This window comes from Balaenoptera musculus, chromosome 8 (assembly GCF_009873245.2).
Source record: "Balaenoptera musculus isolate JJ_BM4_2016_0621 chromosome 8, mBalMus1.pri.v3, whole genome shotgun sequence".
Classification (NCBI taxonomy): domain Eukaryota; kingdom Metazoa; phylum Chordata; class Mammalia; order Artiodactyla; family Balaenopteridae; genus Balaenoptera; species Balaenoptera musculus.
This window is the reverse complement of record NC_045792.1, coordinates 86,585,974-86,609,137: the sequence shown is the minus strand read 5'-3', so window position 1 is coordinate 86,609,137 and position 23,164 is coordinate 86,585,974. Positions and strand designations below refer to the sequence as shown.

Genomic DNA, 23,164 nt, shown 5'->3' with positions numbered 1-23,164 from the left:
AATACTATCAATTATTGAAGATACAAAAATATATACTTGCATTGGAAGAAACAACCTTAACTTCAGGACAATGGATGCCTCTGGAGAGAAGGGAGAAGGATAGGGTCAGAAAGGGGTGTACTGTAGACTTATAATATTTGGGAACACTTTATTATTTTAAAAATCTGAAACAAATAAGGCAATATGGTAATATGACTTTTTTCACTGAGATATAATTGACATATAATAATATTATATTAGTTTCACGTGTACAACAGAATGATTTGATATATGTATATACTGCAAAATGATCACCACAGTAAGTCAACACCCATCACCACACATAGTTACAAAATCTCTTTTGTGATGAAAACTTTTAGGATCTACTCTCTTAGCAACTTTCAAATACACAATATGGTAGTATTAACCATAGTTAATATAGTTATAATATTATAATGTATTATTATTATTATATAATATAGTATAGTATTATTAACTATTGTTAATATAGTTATAATAATTTAACCATCACTATAGGTAATATGATTTTTAAAACAGGCTGTTGGGAAACACAGGTGTTCATTTAATTTTATTTTTCCTTTTCAGTATGTTGGAAAGACTCCACTAAAAGTTTCTAAGAGTCTAGTCTGGCAGAGATGTCTCAGTGATCACTCACTTTCCTTTTCCTTTTCTCTTTTCCCACAAAATTCTCTCTGGCTCACAAACCCCTGTCTTCAGTATCTTTCACGCTTAGGTGCCCTGTTGCTCAGAGAACACAGGTACACGCTGGTAAACAGACACACCTGGGATTCCTCCTTGTCAAGGGCTCCTCATAAAACACTATGTCCCCCCACCCCCAATGCAGGGCAGAGAAACAGAGGCAGAGGATGCTAGAGGAACCTCCCCAAACCCAGCAGCAAGCCAGAAAAAGGCCTCCGAACCATCAAAACACACTTCGGGATGTTGTTGTCCTTTAAGTGCTGGGGGTGTCCTCAGGAAGGGCCCTCCAGCCTTCCCCTCCCCCAGGTCTGTTGATTCTCCGGTTATGTAAATTCCAACAAGGTTTGTGTTCCAGTTCCCAAGGACACGGCAAATTAGAAGGGAGAGAGGACGCCGTTGCCAACCTGCAGACAAACTGCCAGCAAGAAATAAAAGTTGACAACCATGGGAGGGGACCACAAAGCTATAAAAAGCCACCTGAAGAATTCCAAAAGCAGAGCAGCCTAAGATAGCTTCAAAAGGGACCAGAAAGTTCTAAAAGGAGCCAAAGGCAACCCTGTATTACAGCCCAGTCTAAAAACTAACATTCCTAAGAACGGCCCTGCACCGTCACCAACAGAGGTAGACACTGAGGAAGCCAAGAGGAGATCCCCGTCAGAGGCACACTCACTTACCCAGAGTAAAATCTCCCCAAAGACCCCAGACAGCTCAAGTTTCACTATATTTCTTCCAGGACCTCTGCAGCATTTACCCGGCTTAAGCCAGATTTCAGGGTGCATGTATGGTGGACCAACCCTATAGGCTCTGGTGGGGACAGAAGTCAAGTCTTAGGGGTTTCTGTGATGCCGTGGATCCTCACCCAGGACCCTGAAACATAACTGATCAACAGGCGGCCCATTAACCGACCACGAAACGCTTCCTGCTTTGGGATGTTATATCTCTGCATCTTCTAGCAATATTTAATGTGCTCCATATGTATGTTTTCTTTGTCCTTCCTGAGGTTTCCCAGTCACTGAAAAAATGTATTATTTTACGCTTAACTAGGAAGAGGAACATTGCATTTTATAGTATTGATTTCAATAAGGATGGAAAACTGTCCGCAGAGTTAACTTCAAAAATTCAACCGCGACTCCAAAGTTCCCCAGCTATTATTGCCACCACAAACACAGAGATCTAAGAATCTGTTTCCCAGCCCACAGTACTCAGGAAAGAGAAGTTGTCTCTCCCTGCCAAGGGGAGGGAGGAGCGAGAAGGTTAAGCTCAGTGGTTAATTAAACTGGTGGCATTCACCTCAACCACATCTGAAGGAAAGGACCCAGGGCCCACTGCAGTCATCCAAAAGCAACTGACCGGCTTCAAGACAGGAAATGAAGCAATCTGTCTCCAGCGGGACGTAGGAAATGTCGCCTTTAATCCATTTCAAGTCTGTGAAGTCGGCCCCTCCCCCACCTCAAAGGGTTCTTGACAAAACACATCAATGAGGACCTCCTGGCCACCAGCCCCCACATCCCCCATCTGCGCCCCATCCCACGGTGCTGCCCGCCCACTTCCTCGCCAAGCATCCCAACCTCATGGTCTCCGTGGGGATCTTGTCTTCCCAGCCCCCGTTTCCCTGGGAACCAGGCAACTGGGGGAGATGGAGCTGCTCCGAGACTTCCTCTGTTCCAGGACGGAGGATGCCTGGCCCCAAGCCTCTCTGCAAATCATCCGACCCATTAACAAGCACTGCTCCTTTGTGGCCTGGAAAATGCTGGCAGCCTGGACCTTCAAAGAAGAGGTGGCTTGTCTGCAGCCAGCTGCAAGTTCTTGCCTTCCTTTCAGAGTCCACCCCACAGGACCTCTCCCAGCGGCCCTTGGCCCCCGAGACAGATCAGGGCCATGTGCAGCCGTCTTCCGTCTTCCGAGTCTGCAGGAGGGGAGGGGCCACCACTCTGGTCAAGCAGGAGGAGGCAAAGGTTCCTCAACCCCGTCTGCCTTTTCCCCAGCCTCTAAGGACCCGAAGGATCGGAACTTTCACAACCCTTTGAGAGGCAGCGCAGTGGCAGTGGCAGTGGCAGACCCTGATTCATTGCTAATGGCCGTTTGTTTCCTCCTCCTTGTAAAGGTGTCCTGGGCCTGGCTACCTCCTGGTCCAACCCCCCAGCCTGTCTCCCGCCAATTTCGACTTCACCGCTTCAACCACCACCCTTCTGTGGATGGCTCCCCAAATCTTCCCTCCAGCGATAATCCTCTTTCTCCTGATGCTTCGTGGACACCTCTGCCTAAGGCCCCCTCACCTCAAGCTCTGCATGTCTGAAACTGACATCCTTCCCTCTCTCCCCAACCTCTCCCTCTCTCCTTGGATCCACTTCCACTAAAGGGACCACCACGTCCCAGCTCCCCAGGCTCCAGCCATGCTTGCCCTTCTCCCTCTCCTCGCTCTGCACTCAGCTCAGAATCAACTGCTCCTCGTTGCGTATAAAATACAATCCTAGATTGTTAACTTTTTTTCCTCTTCCAGTTTTATTGAGATATGATTAACATACAGCACTGTATACGTTGTTGTACGGCACGATGATCTGATTCACATACATCATGAAATGATTATCACAATAAGTTTCGTGAACATCCATTATCTCATATAGATACAAAATTAAATAACTAGAAAATAATTTTTTTCCTTGTGATGAAAACTGTTAGGATTGACTCTCTTAACAGCTTTTATATATAACGTATAGCAGCATTAATGATATGTATCATGTTGTACATTACATCCCTGGTACTTATTAACCAGACTCTTAACTTTTCATGACCTGCCCCAGCCTACCCTTCCGAGCGTACATTTTTCTGTAATGATTGGCAGTGAGGGTAAGAAGTCCACCTGGGTTCAAATTTCAGCTCTACCACTCACTAGCCACATGACATTAGGAAAATTCTTTAACTTCTTTCAGCCTCAATTTCTTTTTCTGTAAAATGAAAATAAGAATAGTGCCTCTGTCTTAAGATTTTGTGAAAATTAAGATAATGCACCCGATACAAATGAACCTATTTACAAAACAGAAATAGAGTCACAGATGTAGAAAACAAACTTATGGTTACCAAGGGGGGGCGGGGGGAGGGATAAATTGGGAGATTGGGATTGACATGCACACACTACTGTATATAAAATAGATAACTAATAAGGACCTACTGTATAGCACAGGGAACTCTATTCAATACTCTGTAACGACCTATATGGGAATAGAATCTAAAAAAGAAAAAATAAATAAAAATATAAAATAAAAATAAAAAAGTTTTAAAAAGGGTACAAATGAACGTATCTACAAAACAGAAATAGAGTTACAGATGTAGAAAACAAACTTGTTACCAGGGGGTAAGGGTGGGGAGGGATAAATTGCAAGATTGGGATTGACATACACACACTACTATATATAAGATACATAACTATAATAATAAGGACCTACTGTATAGCACAGGGAACTCTACTCAATACTCTGTAATGGCCTATATGGGAAAAGAATCTAAAAAAACCAGTGTTTATATGTATATGTATAACTGACTCACTTTCACTCACCTGAAACTAACACAACATTGTAAATCAACTATACTCCAACAAAAATTAAGAAAAAAAAAAGTTAATGCACCTGAATAACTGAGAATCACATGTGGCCCACAGCAGGTGCTCAATAAATGCTTGTAATAATAATTATCATTGGGGATACACAGTATAGTGGTTAAGAGTTCAGACCCTGGATTTATACTGCCTAGGTTGATGTTACAACTCTGTCACTTACTGTGTGACCTTAGGCAAGTTATTTAACCTTTCTATGTCTCATTTCCTTATCTACAAAAAGGGAGTCATAATGTTATCAGCCTAAAATATCACACGTATAAAGCATATAGAAATGTGCCATATACATAGTAAGTACTCAGTCATTGTCAGCCAAGTGGCTTCTTATGCTCTGCACAGTCTGCATACCTCCCTGCGACTGCTGAGCCCTTAGCCTAAAAGACTCCATGGAACTGTACTGCCAACTTTTAAATGGCACCCATCTTCCTAGGTCCATCTCCTTCAACAACTCCCACTGATGAGCCCAGAGGGAAATAATCTCTCCCATCAGTGGTTCCCACAGCACTCTCCACTGTCAACCCATATTGTATTTATTTGGGTATGACTCTTTCTGTCTCCCTTGCTTGAGGATCACCTCAACATTGCCAGGGTCCTGCATCTGACCCATCTCTATATCCCCTGCAGCATCTTGCAGGGTGTCTGCACAGAAACTGCAGAAAGAGAGTGAGAGTCTGAAAGAAGGCAGGAGCTGGGGTGAATGAACAATGTGCAGCCTAAATGTGCCCTCTGGGTGTACATCTGAAACCAAAGGAGAGGGCCAAGACATCCCCATGTTGAGAATATATCCTGACCGTCTGTCTTCTTCTTTAACCCTCTGTTTGATTAGTTGCTTGATCCACTCATTCCACAGATATTTAGTATTGCCTATAAATGAAGCACTCTACTAGGCACTGGGGATAAAAGAAAACCCAGTCTGTTCTTAAAGAGCTTACACTCTAGTGGGGAGACAGGCAGGTCAATGTGCACTGAAGATAAAGCATGAGAAGTGTAATTTATCCCACATGCATTTATCCTGTGCTAAGGCTGAGCCAGACCATACACTTGGCACTGGGAGTACAGCTGTGAACCATGCAACAATACCATCTCACGGCCATCACGGTGTAGCAGAGAAGGGAGAAAATAAACAAAAAGTGGTGGTAAGTGCAGAGGAGAAGAGTGAATCAGGGGAAGGAGACAGAGTGGGAGACGAGAGGAGAGGAGTTATCTTTACAGGGTGTTCAGGGCAGGTCTCTGATGAGCTGACATTTCTTTGGAGGAGGCCCAAGATGGCGTGCCAACACACAGAATGACCAGCCTAGGCTCGGCAGACCAGGAACAACTCCCTAAGGAAGCAGGTCATACAGGAGCCTTTAAGGGGACCTTGCTGATGGAGCTTAGAAGCATAGGGTGTAAGCACCCTCCCGCTCCTCTGTTCACCCAGCCCCTCCGACGTGAGGCACAGCTCCCTGAGGCTTCCACTCATGGATCTGCTGAGGGGTGAAGAAGACGTGTGGAATCTAATCTAGGGTGACATGAATAAAGCTACAGAAATACACAAGCACCAAGGGGCTCCGTGATTACAAAATATAGACGCACTGGCTGAGCAATTCAGCTCTTTAGGGGGACAGGCAAGAATTCATCAGCAGTGGGAGAAACACAGTCCAGTACACAGCGGGTTTTCTGAGCACAACTATGTTGAAAACAGCAGCAGAAGATCCCACTTGAAAGAATTTTCCACCGTGGTCACCCAGACTGCTCTGCCGTATCTCAGTTCCTGGAAGGAGTCCTTGTCCTCCCTGACGGAGGACATGGGGAGAGCTGTGCTGCCAGCCCGTCCAGGGCTTCACCTCCAGCCAAGGATGTCTGAGCCCAAGGCAGGAGGAAGAGGCCAAACACAGTAAAAAGGAGAAAGGAAGGAAGCGAAAGGGCAAAATCTCAGCACTGTGATCCTCTAGAAGGAAACACTGGTCCTTGCTTATCCTTCCTCTTGCAAAATGAATGCAAACAGTGGAAAACACGTCCACAGAAATAAAGTTCTTTAAAAATATGACTCTCCAGTTATTTGCTGAAGTCAAGACATCGCCCAACAAAACTGCTCCTTTATCTTTTATTTCTTTTTACCATTTTATTATGGAAAATTCCAGTTACATACAAAAATAGAGACTGGCATAGGGAACCCCTGTGTTTCAATCACCTGGCTTTAATAATTACCATTACAATCCAAAAATGGGCAGAAGACTTAAATAGATATTTCTCCAAAGAAGACATACAGATGGCCAAGAAGCACATGAAAAGATGCTGAACATCACTAACTGTTAGAGAAATGCAAATCAAAACTACAAGGAGGCACCACCTCACACCAGTCAGAATGGCCATCATTAAAAAGTCTACAAACAACAAATGCTGGAGAGGGTGTGGAGAAAAGGGAACGCTCCTACACTGTTGGTGGGAATGTAAGTTGGTACAGTCACTGTGCAAGACAGTGTGGAGGTTCCTCAGAAAACTAAGAATAGAATTACCATATGATCCAGCAACCCCACTCCTGGGCATGTATCCAGACAAAACTATAATTCAAAAAGATACATGCACTCCTATGTTCATAGCAGCACTATTCACAATAGCCAAGACATAGAAACAACCTAAATGTCCATCGACAGATAAATGGATAAAGAAGATGTGGTACATGTATACAATGGAATACTACTCAGCCATAAAAAGAATGAAATAATGTCATTTGCAGCAACACGGATGCAACTAGAGATTATCATACTAAGTGAAGTGAGTCAGAAAGAGAAAGACAAATACCATATGATATCACTTATATGTGGAATCTAAAAATATGACACAAATGAACCTATCTATGAAACAGAAACAGAACTACGGACATAGAGACCAGACTTGTGGTTGCCAAGGGGGAGGGGGTTGGGGAAGGGATGGAGTGGGAGGTCGGGGTTAGCAGATGTAAGCTTTTATATATGGAATGGATAAACAACAAGGTCCAACTGTATAGCACAGGGAACTATATTCAATATCCTATGATAAATCATAATGGAAAAGAATATTTTAAAAAAAAGAATGTATATATATGTATAATGAATCACTTTGCTGTTCAGCAGTAACTAACACAACAATGTAAATCAACTATACTTCAATTAAAAAAAGAAAGAAAAAAATTTATTTTCCAGTGTCTAAGCAATAAACCCATAATTAAAATGAAAAAAAATTACCAATACGCTGACAAATCTGTTTCAGTCCTACCTCACCCACTATCCACCCCCCCACCCCTACCCCACCCCAGAGGAAAGGCTTGAAGCACATCCTAGATACCATGTAATTTCACTTTCATATACTCCGGTATATGTTTCTCAAAGATAAGGACTTTTTAAAAATAATAAACAGAACGCCATCCTTAAACTTAAAAAATTAATAATAATGCCTTAATATCATTAGATATACAACCACAATTCAAGATTTCCCAACTATCTCAATTTTTTTAACAGTTGGTTTGTTTGAATCAGGGTTGAAACAAGGTCCACATATTACATTTGGTTGGCTTGTCTCTCAGTCTCTTTGAATCTGTAGGCTCCCCCTTCTAATTTCTTTTCTTAGAATTTATTTGTGGCTGAAACTGAGTGGTGGAGAATATTCCACATTCCGGATCCAGCAGTTTATCTACCCACGGGGTCACTAACATGTTCCTCTGTCCCTGAATTTCCTGTAAACTAGTGGTTAGTGTTAAGAACTGCATGTTCGTGTCCCCCCAAATTCATATGTGGAAACCCTAACCCCTAATGGATGGAATTAGGAGGTGGGGTCTTTGGGAGGTGCTTAGGGTTAGATGAGGTCATGAGGGTGATGTTCTCATGATGGGATAAGTGCCCTTATAAGATGAGGAGGAGGATTTCTCTGTGTGCACACACCAAGGAAGGCCATGTAAGGTTATGACCAGAGAGAGGGTCCACACCACCAACCCGACCATGCTGGTACTCTGATCCTGGACTTCCAGATCTGTGAGAAGTAAGTTTCTGTTGCGTATGCCACCCAGTGTATGGTATTTTATTATAGCAGCCTGAATTGACTAAGACAGACTAAGAGGCTCAATCAGATTCAGGTTGGATGTTTGGGGGCAGAAACACCATCGAGTGGTGATGTGTGTTCCTTTTGGGTTGTATCAGAAGGCAGACAACCAGAAGGTAGACAACCAGAAGGTATCTGGTTGTCTCTTTTCTTGTGATGCTCAAACTGACTTGTGGGAGGATCCAATTCCAGGTCAGATGCAGCAATCACACCACACCCTGGCTCTCCCACTGAGTGCAGCTAAAGAAAACCTAGACAGAATACATGTAACAGCTATTTTTAGATTCTGAAAAGTAAATTGGAGCAGACCAACTGTGGAAGAAGACCAAAATTTGAACTAGCACTGAAATGGTGCTAAGTTTACCATCTTTTTCCCCTCTCAGACTCCCAGGAAACTGGCAAATATCAGAGAGATCATGGAGAGGGAGGAACTTGGGAAATAAACTTCATAAAGTTGTTTTTGAACTCCGAAGCTGATTCCCAAGATGCACATGCATGGATCTGGTCCTAATCAGCACACCAAAGATGGTAAGAACTAAACGCATAGACCACTGCCCAGGTCCCAGACTGGCCACTGGGAGGTGCAGACACAGAACAGGTCCAAGCGGCACTGCAAAAGTAGTCTAAAAACAACTGCGACTCCAGCCCACTGAGGGCTTTACTGCCCTTCCAGAGAGCTGTTAGAACTTGTGGCCTGACCCAACAGGGTCATTTGTCCACTAAAACAAAAATATAAGCCTTCTCTGTGGGATTTAAACAAAACCCAAAGTGTCATACATAGTAATCAAAATAATCAAACTATAATCCAAAATTACTTGTCATATGAAAAAACAGGAAAATCTCAACTCTCATGGGAAAGGATAATCAACAGACACCAACAGCAAGATAAGGCAGATGTTGGAATTTTGTGACAAAGACTTTAAAGCAGCGATTATACAAATACTAACAAGCAATCACAAACACTCTCAAAACAAATGGAAAATAGAAAGTCTCAGCAAAGGAACACAAGATGTAAAGAAAAACCAAAATGAAATTTCAGAACTGAAAAATATAGTAACCAAAGTAAAAAAGAGCCACATTGTATGGGCTTGAAAGTAGATTGGAGATGACAGAGGAAAAAGTAAACCTGACAAAAGAGTAATAGAAATTATCCAATCTGGATAATAAAAAGAAAAAAGATTGATTAAAAAATGAACAGAGTTTCAGGGACCTAAAATTGTTATCAGAATCCCACAAGAAAAAGAGAAAGAGGATTGATTGTAAATCAACTATATTTCAATTTTAAAAAAGAGAGAGAGAATAGTTGAAAATGTACTAAGTACGGCAAAAGACAAAACCCTACAGATTCAAAGAGAACCCTAAACAGGATAAACAAAGAAATCCACGTACCCAGACACATTGTCATCTAAGACACACTGTCATCTAAGTGGTAAAAACTAAAAACAAAACAAAACAAATCTTCAAAGCAGCCAGAGAAAAGTGGTGTATTCTCTAAGGGAAAACAGTTTAAAATAACTGCAAATTTCTCACTGGAAACAAGAGAAGCCAGAGGAAGTGGCACAACATTTTTAAAGTGCTTTAAAGAAAAGAACTGCCACCCCAGAATTCTATATGCAGTAAAAATATCCTTTAGGAAAGCAGGTGAAATAAAGACATTCTCAGATGAAGGAAAATTAAGAGAATTTGTTGCCAGCAGACCTGCTTTAAAAGAACTGCTAAAGGAAGTTCTTCAGACAGAAGGAAAATGATACCAGAAAAAAAACCTGGAACATCAGGAATGAAGGAAGAGCAACCAAAATGGTAAATATCTGGGTAAATATAATAGACGATTCTTCTCCTCTGGAGTTCTTTTAAACATACTTGAAAAGTTAAAGCAAACATTAAAACATTGTCTTTTGGGATTTTTAAAGCATGAAGATGGACTATTTAAGACAACTATAATACAAAGAGATCCACAGAGTGATAAGGTGTCTACAATCCACTTGAAGTGATGCAATACTGATTCAAAGTCGTCTGTGAGAAGATTGACTGCCCATTTCGGGACTTTTCTGCCTGATCCATACATTATAAAGCTCCCTTTCAATTTTTCATCTAATGGTTTTAGCAGCCATTTGATGATCCACTTCTTCATTAGGGGTTATAAAATAGACATACTCTAATTCTCTCATTCTTCTATTAGCTGGTATTCTTCAATAGAAAAGAACTTTCCTAAGTCAGCTATTTAATTACTCAGAAGCGTAATTCATATATGAAAGGGAGGATAAATGCTTGATTCTTTCCTTTTATTTACCAGTTTTCAGAACAGTGAGTTAGAACCACTCTTTTCAAATGGCAGATATGCCAGAGGAAAATGCTGGCTTAATCCTCATTGGCTTAATTTAGAATGAATATAATTTACTCATTTAGACAGTTAAAGATCAATATCCAAACATTTAATCATACAGGGTTTTTAATTATGGCAAAGAGTACACAGGATGGCACAATCATTTAGAATGTACATACTGTAATGCATCACACTTGCTTTTATTGCCATTGAATTACTCTCTAGTACATATGTATGATGATATATATAAAATTCCCCCCTTCCGTGATAAGATCCCCATGGACAGTACTTAGTACCACACTAAGCACTCTTCAGATATTATCTCATCTAACCCTCACAACAAACCTGGAAAGCAGGCTGTCAGTACCTCCATTCTAGAGAAAACCACTGTGCAAGGAGATTATGTAAGAAGCTCAACTGGTGCTTCCCTTGGGCAGAACACAAATCTGAGGCCAGACCCCAGCTCCAGACTCATTTTGCTCAGTCAGGCCCCTACCCTGTTAGTGATATGCACCCTCCTCGCTAAGCTGGGGTTCAGCCACTCTACTTACTAACCATTCAGCAATCTAGCAGCTCTGCCATATCTCTGCCATTTGAGACCCAGAAGATGAAATAAGGCAACAGGAGAATGCACACAGGAGAGTTATAAACTCTCTGTGTCCCTCTTGGGACAGTACAGCAATGATTGTTCCCTGGAAAGACATAAAAGAACATAGGAGATAGTCACTCTCCTCCTCAAGGACTTAAAATAGAACCAACAGGGTAAGGGAAAATCAGTTTATCAAAACAATCCCTGAAGTCATTAAAACTTATGTTTCGAAAAAAATTAATAACATGAGAAAATGGTCACAATGAAGAGGACATCTCAATTAAGCATATTAGAGAGATAGATGATAGGTAGATAGATAGATAGATACATAGATAGATAGATAGGGTAGGGGGGATGACTATCACAAAATAACCCACATATTAACAGCATTGCCTTCTAGGCATTTTTGCTTTCCTCTTTATACTTTTCTATATTTCACAAGTTCTTTACAATAATCAGAAGAGAAAAGGGTTATTAAAATATATAAGTGCATTAGGTAAATGTGTAAATTTGTCAAGAGCCAACTACAGTTAGAAAGGCTCCAGCAGCCTAAACAATGAAGGGGAAAAGAAAAAGAATAAACTGAACAGTGACCAGAGGGACCAGAAGCAGGTACAAAGCAAATTGCTGGGGGAGCTGGAACAGTGTGAAAGGTGGGAAAGGGACACCTGAAGGTCACTGAAGCTGCTGAGTGTGGATGTGGACACAGAGATGCTGCCAAGGAAGGGACCAGTATATCCAGGCCAAGGAGTAGTGAGGTGAGCTTCAACACCAAGACTGCTAAGAGGCAGGTGGGGTAGAGAGAACAAGAGGAGGTGTGTGTGTGTGTCTGTCTGTCTGTGTATTGATACCATGGAATATTATATACCAGGTAAAAGGAATCAGGGGGTCACAAGTCAAGGCACACTTTAGCTTTCTATACTATTTGGATTTTTTTCCAGGAGCATATTCTTTTTTTTTTTTTTTTTAACATCTTTATTGGAGTATAATTGCTTTACAATGTTGTGTTAGTTTCTGCTGTATAACAAGGTGAACCAGCTATACATATACATATATCCCCATATCCCCTCCCTCTTGCGTCTCCCTCCCAACCTCCCTATCCCACCCCTCTAGGTGGTCGCAAAGCACAGAGCTGATCTCCCTGTGCTATGCGGCTGCTTCCCACTAGCTATCTATTTTACATTTGGTAGTGTATATATGTCCATGCCACTCTCTCACTTCGTCCCAGCTTCCCCCCCACCCCATGTCCTCAAGTCCATTCTCTATGTCTGCGTCTTTATTCCTGCCCTGCCCCTAAGTTCTTCAGAACCTTTTTTTTTTTTTAGATTCCATATATATGTGTTAGCATATGGTATTTGTTTTTTTTCTTTCTGACTTACTTCACTCTGTATGACAGACTCTAGGTCCATCCACCTCACTACAAATAACTCAATTTCATTTCTTTTTATGGCTGAGTAATATTCCATTGTGTATATGTGCCACTTCTTCTTTATACATTCATCTGTCGATGGACACTTAGGTTGCTTCCATATCCTGCCTATTGTAAATAGTGCTGCAATGAACATTATGGTACATGACTTTTTGAATTATGGTTTTCTCAGGGTATATGCCCAGTAGTGGAACTGCTGGGTCGTATGGTAGTTCTATTTTTAGTTTTTTAAGGAACCTCCATACTGTTCTGCATAGTGGCTGTATCAATTTACATTCCCACCAACAGTGCGAGTGGGTTCCCTTTTCTCCACACCCTCTCCAGCATTTATTGTTTGTAGATTTTTTGATGATGGCCATTCTGACTGGAGTAAGGTGATACCTCATTGTGGTTTTGATTTGCATTTCTCTAATGATTAGTGATGTTGAGCATCTTTTCATGTGTTTGTTGGCAATCTGTATACCTTCTTTGGAGAAATGTCTATTCAGGTCTTCTGCCCATTTTTGGATTGGGTTGTTTGTTTTTTTCATATTGAGCTGCATGAGCTGCTTGTATATTTTGGAGATTAATCCCTTGTCAGTTGCTTCATTTGCAAATATTTTCTCCCATTCTGAGGGTTGTCTTTTCGTCTTGTTTATGGTTTCCTTTGCTGTGCAAAAGCTTTTAAGTTTCGTTAGATCCCATTTGTTTATTTTTGTTTTTATTTCCATTTCTCTAGGAGGTGGGTCAAAAAGGATGTTGCTGTGATTTATGTCATAGAGTGTTCTGCCTATGCTTTCCTCTAAGAGTTTTATAGTGTCTGACCTTACATTTAGGTCTTTAATCCATTTTGAGTTTATTTTTTGTGTATGGTGTTAGGGAGTGTTCTAATTTCATTCTTTTACACATAGCTGTCCAGTTTTCCCAGCACCACTTATTGAAGAAGCTGTCTTTTCTCCAATGGATATTCTTGCCTCCTTTATCAAAGATAAGGTTACCATATGTGCGTGGGTTTATCTCTGGGCTTTCTATCCTGTTCCATTGATCTGTATTTCTGTTTTTGTGCCAGTACCATACTGTCTTGATTACTATAGCTTTATAGTATAGTCTGAAGTCATGGAGCCTGATTCCTCCAGCTCCGTTTTTCTTCCTCAAGATTGCTTTTGGCTATTCAGGATCTTTTCTGTTTCCATACAAATTGCCAAATTTTTTGTTCTAGTTCTGTGAAAAATGACATTGGTAGTTTGATAGGGATTGCATTGAATCTGTAGATTGCTTTGGGTAGTAGAATCCTTTTCACAATATTGATTCTTCCAATTCAAGAACATGGTATATCTCTCCATCAGTTTGTATCATCTTTAATTTCTTTCATCAGTGTCCTGTAGTTGTCTGCATACAGGTCTTTTGTCTCCTTAGGTAGGTTTATTTCTAGGTATTTTATTCTTTTTGTTGCAGTGGTAAATGGGGGTGTTTCCATAATTTCTCTTTCAGATTTTTCATCATTACTGTATAGGAATGCAAGAGATTTCTGTGCATTAATTTTGTATCCTGCTACTTTACCAAATTCATTGATTAGCTCTAGTAGTTTTCTGGTAGCATCTTTAGGATTCTCTATGTATAGTATCATGTCATCTGCAAACAGTGACAGTTTTACTTCTTCTTTTCTGATTTGGATTCCTTTTATTTCTTTTTCTTCTCTGACTGCTGTGGCTAACACTTCCAAAACTATGTTGAATAACAGTGGTGAGAGTGGGCAACCTTGTCTTGTTCCTGATCTTAGTGGAAACGGTTTCAGTTTTTCACCATTGAGAACAATGTTGGCTGTGGGTTTGTCATATATGACCTGTATTATGTTGAGGTAAGGTCCCTCTATGCCTACTTTCTGGAGGGTTTTTATCATAAATGGATGTTGAGTTTTGTCAAAAGGTTTTCTGCATCTATTGAGATTACCATATGGTTTTCATCATTCAATTTCTTCATATGGTGTATCACATTGATTGATTTGCATATACTGAAGAATCCTTGCATTCCTGGGATAAACCCCATTTGATCATCGTGTATGGTCCTGTTCATGTGCTCTTGGATTCTGTTTGCTAGTATTTTGTTGAGAATTTTTGCATCTATGTTCATCAGTGATATTGGCCTGTAGTTTTCTTTTTTTGTGACATCTTTGTCTGGTTTTGGTATCAGGGTAATGGTGGCCTCGTAGAATGAGTTTGGGAGTGTTTGTCCCTCTGCTATATTTTGGAAGAGTTTGAGAAGGATAGGTGTTAGCTCTTCTCTAAATGTTTGATAGAATTCACCTGTGAAGCCATCTGGTCCTGGGCTTTTGTTTGTTAGAAGATTTTTAATCACAGTCTCAATTTCAGTGCTTGTGATTGGTCTGTTTATATTTTCTATTTCTTCCTGGTTCAGTTTCGGAAGGTTGTGCTTTTCTAAGAATTTGTCCCTTTCTTCCAGGTTATCCATTTTATTGGCATAGAGTTGCTTGTAGTAATCTCTCCTGATCCTTTGTATTTCTGCAGTGTCAGTTGTTACTTCTCCTTTTTCTTTTCTAATTCTGTTGATTTGAGTCTTCTCCCTCTTTTGCTTGATGAGTCTGACTAATGATTTATCAATTTTGTTTATCTTCTCAAAGAACCAGCTTTTAGTTTTATTGATGTTTGTTATTGTTTCCTTCATTTCTTTCTGCTCTGTTCTTTATGATTTCTTTCCTTCTGCTAACTTTGGGGTATTTTTTGTTCTTCTTTCTCTAATTGCTTTAGGTGTAAGATTAGGTTGTTTATTTGAGATGTTTCTTGTTTCTTGAGGTAGGATGGTATTGCTATAAACTTACCTCTTAGAACTGCTTTTGCTGCATCCCATAGGTTTTGGGTCATCGTGTTTTCACTGTCATTTTTTTCTAGGTATTTTTTGATTTCCTCTTTGATTTCTTCAGTGACCTCCTGGTTATTTAGTAGTGTATTGTTTAGCCTCCATGTGTTTGTATTTTTTACAGTTTTTCTCTTGTAATTGATATCTAGTCTTATAGCATTGTGGTCAGAAAAGATGCTTGATATGATTTCGATTTTCTTAAACTTGCCAAGGCTTGATTTGTGACCCAAGATATGATCTATCCTGGAGAATGTTCCATGAGCACTTGAGAAGAAAGTGTATCTATTGTTTTTGGATGGAATGTCCTATAAATATCAATTAAGTCCATCTTGTTTAATGCGTCATTTAAAGCTTGTGTTTCCTTATTTATTTTCATTTTGGATGATTTGTCCATTGGTGAAACTGGGGTGTTAAAGTCCCCTACTATGATTGTGTTACTGTCGATTTCCCCTTTTATGGTTGTTAGAATTTGCCTTATGTATTGAGGTGCTCCTATGTTGGGTGCATAAATATTTACAGTTGTTATATCTTCTTCTTAGATTGATCCCCTGATCATTATGTAGTGTCCTTCTTTGTCTCTTGTAATCGTCTTTATTTTAAAGCCTATTTTGTCTAATATGAGAATTGCTACTCCAGCTTTCTTCTGTTTTCCATTTGCATGGAATATCTTTTTCCATCCCCTCACTTTCAGTCTGTATGTGTCCTTTGCCCTGAAGTTGGTCTCTTGTAGACAGCATATATACAGGTCTTATTTTTGTATCCATTCAGCCAGTCTATGTCATTTGGTTGGAGCATTTAATCCATTTACATATAAGGTAATTATTGATATTTATGTTCCTATTACCATTTTCTTAATTGCTTTGGGTTTGTTATTGTAGGTCTTTTCCTTCTCTTGTGCTTCCTGCCTAGAGAAGTTCCTTTAGCATTTGTTGTAAAGCTGGTTTGGTGGTGCTGAGTTCTCTTAGATTTGCTTGTCTGTAAAGGTTTTAATTTCTCCATAGAATCTCAATGAGATCCTTGCTGGGTAATCTTCATTGTAGGTTTTTCCCTTTCATCACTTTCAATATGTCCTGCCACTCCCCTGTGGCTTGCAGAGTTTCTACTGAAAGATCAGCTGTTAACCTTATGGGGATTCCCTTGTATGTTATTTGTTGCTTTTCCCTTGCTGCTTTTAATATTTTTTCTTTGTATTTAATCTTTGATAGTTTGAGTAGTATGTGTCTTGGTGTGTTTCTCCTTGGATTTATCCTGTATGGGACTCCATGCTTCCAGGACTTGATTGACTATTTCCTTTCCTATATTAGGGAAGTTTTCGACTATAATCTCTTCAAATATTTTCTCAGTCCTTTCTTTTTCTCTTCTTCTTCTGGGACCCCTATAATTTGAATGTTGGTGCGTTTAATGTGGTCCCAGAGGTCTCTGAGACTGTCCTCAATTCTTCTCATTCTTTTTTCTTTATTCTCCTCTGCAGTAGTTATTTCCACTATTTTATCTTCCAGGTCACTTATCCGTTCTTCTTCCTCAGTTATTCTGCTATTGATTCCGTCTAGATAATTTTTAATTTCATTTACTGTGTTGCTCATCATTGTTTGTTTGGTCTTTAGTTCTTCTAGGTCCTTGTTAAATGTTTCTTGTATTTTCTCCATTCTATTTTCAAGATTTTGGATCATTTTTACTATCATTACTCTGAATCCTTTTTCAGGTAGACTGCCTATTTCCTCTTCATTTGTTTGGTCTGGTGTTTGTTTATGTTTTTACTTGGCTCCTTCATCTGCTGCGTATTTCTCTTGTCTTCTCATTTTGCTTAACCTACTGTGTTTGGGGTCTCCTTTTCACAGGTTGCAGGTTCGTAGTTCCTGTTGTTTTTGGTGTCTGCCCCCAGTTGGTTCAGTGGGTTGTGTAGGCTTCCGGGTGGAGGGGACTGGTGCCTGTGTTCTGGTGGATGAGGCTGGATCTTGTCTTTCTGGTGGGCTGGACCGCGTCCAGTGGTATGTTTTCAGGTGTCTGTGAACTTATGATTTTAGGCAGCCTCTCTGCTAATGGGTGGGGTTGTGTTCCTGTCTTGCTAATTGTTTCGCATGGGTTGTCCAGCACTGGAGCTTGCTGGTCGTTGAGTGGAGCTGGGTCTTAGCGTTGAGATGGAGATCTCTGGGAGAGCTCTCGCCAACAGATACTACGTGAGGCTAGGAAGTCTCTGGTGGTCCAGTGTCCTGAACTCGGCTCTCCCACCTCAGAGGCTCAGGCCTGACACCCGGCCAGAGCACCAAGACCCTGTCAGCCACATGGCTTACATGTAAATGGGTTAAATTCTCCAATCCAAAGGCACAGAGTGGCCAGCCTTCTGCACTCCACTCAGTCCTCCAGCCAGGCGTTGTCCTCTGGGCCTGGTTGATATGGAGAGCCTGTTTTGGATCCAGGTCCAGCTGCATTCCTTAGCGTCTAGAAGAAGCAGCTGACGCCCCCATCCTCCCTTATCCCCGCTGCAACTCATCATGATCCTGGAGCTCCCGAGGCTCCGCCCCTCATGCTACTTGCAGTGCTCGAGCATATTCTTTTTTAAACATTGATGTATAGTTGATTTACAATGTTGTGTTAGTTTCATAGGTACAGCAAAGTGATTCACAGTTATACACACACATATATTTTCTTTTTCATATTCTTTTCCATTATGGTTTATTACAAGATATTGAATATAGTTCCCTGTGCTATCCACTAGGACCTTGTTGTTTATTTTTTTTATATATAGTAGTTTGTATCTGTTTATGCCATACTCCTAATTTACTCCTCCCTCTACCCCTTTTTCCCTTTGGTAACCATAAATTGGTTTTCTATGTCTGTGAGTCCATTTCTGTTTTGTAAATAAGTTCACTTGTGTCATATTTTAGATTCCACAAATAAGTGATATCATATGATATTTGGCTTTCTCTGTCTGACTTACTTCACTTAGTGTGATAATCTCCAGGTCCATCCATGTTGCTGCAAATGACATTATTGCATTCTTTTTAATGGCTGAGTAATATTCCATTGTTTATATGTACCACATCTTCTTTATTCATTCATCTGTCAATGGACATTTAGGTTGCTTCCATGTCCTGGCTATTGTAAATAGTGCTGCTATGAACACTGGGATGCATGTATCTTTTCGAATTAAGAGGTTTCTCTGGATATATGCCCAGGAGTGGGATTGTTGGATCATATGGCAACTTTCAAGAGCATATTCTTATAGTATGTATATAATTAATATATAAACATCTTTTTTTAAAGAATTCAAAATGAGAAGGAAAGCAAGCACCTAAACATGGGGTGCTGAGTGGCAGGGTCAATCAGATGAGCGTCTGAATGAACCTAGAACTGGCTCTGCAACTGATAAGCTATGTGACTCTGGATGAGTCCACTGACCTCTCGTACTTCAAGTCCTTATGTGTTGATGGGGATAACACACTCACATTTGCAGAGCCATCATCAGAACTGAAAACAAAGTATGCCCCAGGCCCAGTGTACTTAGCAGAGGTCCTGATAAATGGTAGCTGAGCATCTACACAATCACACAAGAAATAAGCGGTAACAAATAGATTCCAGGTAACGAGAGAAAAGGCCCAAGCCTGTGGGTGTAAGAAGCACACAGATGAGAGCGGCCAGGATGGAAGGTCCACCGGTGGGAATGAACAGGGGATCATGGTACACAGGCCCCGGCACTTACTGCAGTTCTCTTCGTCGCTGCCGTCGGGACAATCCTCAAACCCGTTACACCGGAAGCGGCCAATGATGCAGTGGATGCCGCTGGCACAGGGGAAGAAGGTCGGGCCGCATTTCGATTTAGCCTTGGCTGCAGGAGGACAAACGAGACAAACGAGACGTCAGGAGGATAAGTTTTCTGACCACCACGTACCCATCCCGCTAACTCAGAGTGTGCAACTGGGGCCTTTTACATCTACCTTGAAGTCCCCAAAGTTTCTTACCACCAGCACCCACCTCCAACACCCAGCCAGACTAGAAGCCCACGTGGGTCATCCTCCAGGAAGGGAGTGGCTCATCCACTGCCACCAAGGTCCCAAATAGGACCTCAGTGCCCAGCCTCCACACCAGCAGGGCTCAAGAGGCCTGAGGCTGCCATCCTTAGAAAGGCTTGCTTGCAAAGTTGGCCCTCGCTTGGCTGGCATCTGGGAAACTGGATGTCGGGAAGGTTCGCGTCATTCTCTCCTGAGGACGGCTCACTGTGCCTAAACTATTCATGCAAACAGTGCATTTATGCTGAACACCTGCCTTTCTTCTGGGAGTTTGGGATTTGGGTACATGTTGGGCAGAGGGTGCCTGCATGACCAGCTCTCAGTAAAAACCCTGGGCACTGAGCCTCTAACGAGCTTCCCTGGGAGAAAGCATTTCACACGTTATGGCACATTTGTTGCTGGGGAAATGAAGTGCCTCCTGTGTGACTGCACTGGGCAAGGACTCTGGAAGCCTGGACTTGTTTTCCTCTGGCTTCACTCCTTCACCTTTTCCCTTTGTTGGTTTTGCTTTGTATCCTTTCACTGTAATCAGTCATAGCTGTGGGTATGACTGTATGCTGAGTTCTACGATTCCTTCTAGTAAATCACTGAAACTGAAGGTGGTCTTGGGAACCCCTGATAAAGACGGGTGTGGTTCTTATCCTCATTTCACAGAAATGCTCTGAAGAGGTAAAGTGACTTGCCCAGGGTTACACGGCTAGAAAACATGGTGCTGGGGTGAGGCCCCCAGTACTCAGAGTCCAGAAGCCACACCCTCATCCAACTCAACTGTGCTGCCTCTCTGCCAGAGGCTGTCACTTCTCACAACAGAAGCCAGACTCCTGCTCAAAGAAACCCTTCTTCCACTCCTGCTATACAAACAGTTTTAACAGAAACTGCTATAACTCAAGATTGATTGAGTGTCCTGCTAACCAAATAGCCCTGTGGGGTAATGTACTTTCCTGTTAATGGTGCTGGCTGCTCTGGCTTGTGATTATAAGGTGTGATGGGATCTATTACTATATCCCAGGTAGCAGGCCCCACCTAGCATCCCTTTTGTCTCCTGTCTTAGAGGCAGGACCCATGGTCCTCAAGAAGGAAGGGCTATTTCTTTGGAACGAACAGGCAGTAAATTACCTTCATATTCTCGCCATCAGTATAACATGCCAACTTTGGCAATAGCTGGTACACTATCAACAGGGATTTTAAGCCTGGGACGTGGCTAGATTTTAAAAACCCACATGGCTTTGTTTTAACCTGAAAATACTCTAATGGTGCTGGTGTGCTCTTCACAAAGCACAAACTTGGGAGAGAGTGTTCTGTGTTCAAATTGTGGCTCTAATCTTTATGACCTTGGGCAAGTTTCTAAATACGACTGAGCCTCAGTTTCCTCATTGGTAAACTGGAGGTAATATCTATCTCATATGGCCCGGGGAAGGATTCAGTGTGGTAATCTATATAAAATGCTTGGCACAGAGCATGGCATACAGTAGACGCTCAATTAATGGTAAAACATATGCTATTCATCATCATCATCATCACATCACTAGGCTTATAGAACTTGAAAATTGATCCTTGGGCTGCTAAATTTCTTTTTCTGATTACCCAAGTTTAAAAAGCTCATTATGGAAGATCTCTATGAACTGATAGGAAGTGATCTCCAGGACATACTGTTAAGTGAAAAAAGCAAAGTGCAGAAGAGTATCTACAGTACTTTACCCCTCCATATAGCGAAAGAAGGGAATCGAAGAAAACATACATGTATTGGTTCATCTATGCGAAAGAAATATAGGAAGGATAAACCAGAAACCAAAGAGACTGGTTACCTACAGGGGGTGGGTGAGAAAATGTTGGAAAGAATAGGGAAATGGGAATGGAACAAGGTAGCAGGAATGAGAAGGGTGCACACTTCTCTGAGTCTATTTGTATAGCTCTGACTCATAGAACCATGATAATATTTCACATACCCAAAATGTAAACAATTAAAATCAAGTACATGTGCGTGTGCATGTGTGTGTGCATGTGTGTGTTGGGGGCAGGGCTCAGAATGAAATATAAACAGCAACAAATGAACATAACTATATTACAGATGAATAACAGCACCACACTGAAGGAGGTGGGGAAGAAAAGAAGTAGCCTACGTAACTCTGGTAAACATTATTTTGCCTGGATTCTATAAGGCTAAAGAAAAAAAGAACTGTTCACAAGTACTCTAGTTATATTTGTTTCTCACAGGGGTATGAGTCAGCAATTCTGAAACTGCCTTTTGTGTAGTACTAGGGTTGAACAAATAGGTAAGTATATTACAGATAATAAGAGCAAGGTTTCTCACTATCAGAGGAAGAAATTACAAATAAAGAGAGTGAGAAGACTAAAATGAACCCCGAGGCTTTGGACTGGAATTGAAGGCATCAATATGAACTCAAGGTTTGTAAAGACAGATCGATGGATAGATGGATGGATGGATAGATAGATCGATAGATAGACAGATAGAAATATAGATCTGTGTGTGTGCATGGGTTAGTGTACGTACATATATCTCCTAGCTCATCTGCTAAGAAAGACTAGAAGCAGTACACCCCAACAGCAATAAGCATAGCCAGCACCTAGATCTTGGTTTCTAAATTCTATGATCCAATAAAGAGAACCAGGGCTCCCTGGAGAAGTGGTTCATTCCTGGGGGAAAATACAAGATGAACCTGGAGCGTCTTGTGTTGCCAGAAAGTGAAGAAGTGCTTAAAATACGATGGAGGCATGTCCAAAGGACACAGGAGTCAACCTGCACGAGCTCCCAATGGCCAAAGCTAGAACAATTTGAGCAACAAAACGAACAACAATAGTATTGGATTGTAACCCAGAGATCTGTTGGACCCATAATTGTTGAATAAATACATAAATGAGGGAGAAGAAGTCCAACTCATAAACACAGAAGAGATGTGGGAAATAGAAAGTCTGCAGTAAGCAGACGCCATGGCAATAACTGTCACAGGTCAGATCCAGTGAGGGATGCTCAAATTAGAGGATCGGGCATCCTTGCTCCCATCACCCTTTCAGGGATCAGGGCAGAAAAGCTACCTATAGGCTTTGACATCTAACCTGAGAGCGTTTCCCTGTAAACTCAACACGTCACTCCTCCATTCAAAACGTCTCTGCCCTCCCAACACTTTAGAAAAGCCCACAGCCGCCATCACAGCATCGTGCCACTCCAGGGGACCCCCTCTAATTTCATGCCTACCTACTCTCCATGCTCTGGCTAACACTGGCCTCCCAGCTCCTCCTCAAGCCCATCAGGCACAGTCCTGCCTCAGGACCTTTGCAGCCTGTGGTTCCCTCTGCTTGGACTGTCTTTCTCCCAGAGGTCAGCATGGCTCACTCCTCTACTTTATTGAGGTCTCCTTAAGCAGTGCACTGTCTACAGTAGAAACCCCGCTCCCTACCCTCAGGCGCTCTAGTCCTTACTCTGTTTCTTTCTTTTCCTTCATAGGATAGATGTCACTGGCTTTGTGCTGAGCTTGGATGCACACACACTCACTTGAATACTTTCATTCACCATTCTTGAAGGAGCTGCAACTGTACAGTGCCTACCACGGTACCTAATCAATACTGCCGAATATACAAA

The 23,164-nt window shown here is 41.4% G+C and overlaps 1 protein-coding gene across 3 annotated transcripts in view; it reads right to left on the bottom strand.

Annotated features, from left to right (window-relative positions):
- Nucleotides 1-23,164, bottom strand: part of LDLRAD3 (low density lipoprotein receptor class A domain containing 3) — a 258,649-nt gene that overhangs the window by 125,444 nt on the left and 110,041 nt on the right. For all 3 annotated transcript variants that reach the window (XM_036860961.1, XM_036860960.1, XM_036860962.1), the window contains one exon: nt 19,260-19,385. In XM_036860961.1, coding sequence (XP_036716856.1) covers nt 19,260-19,385 — 126 coding nt within the window. The remainder of the gene's footprint in view (nt 1-19,259; nt 19,386-23,164) is intronic.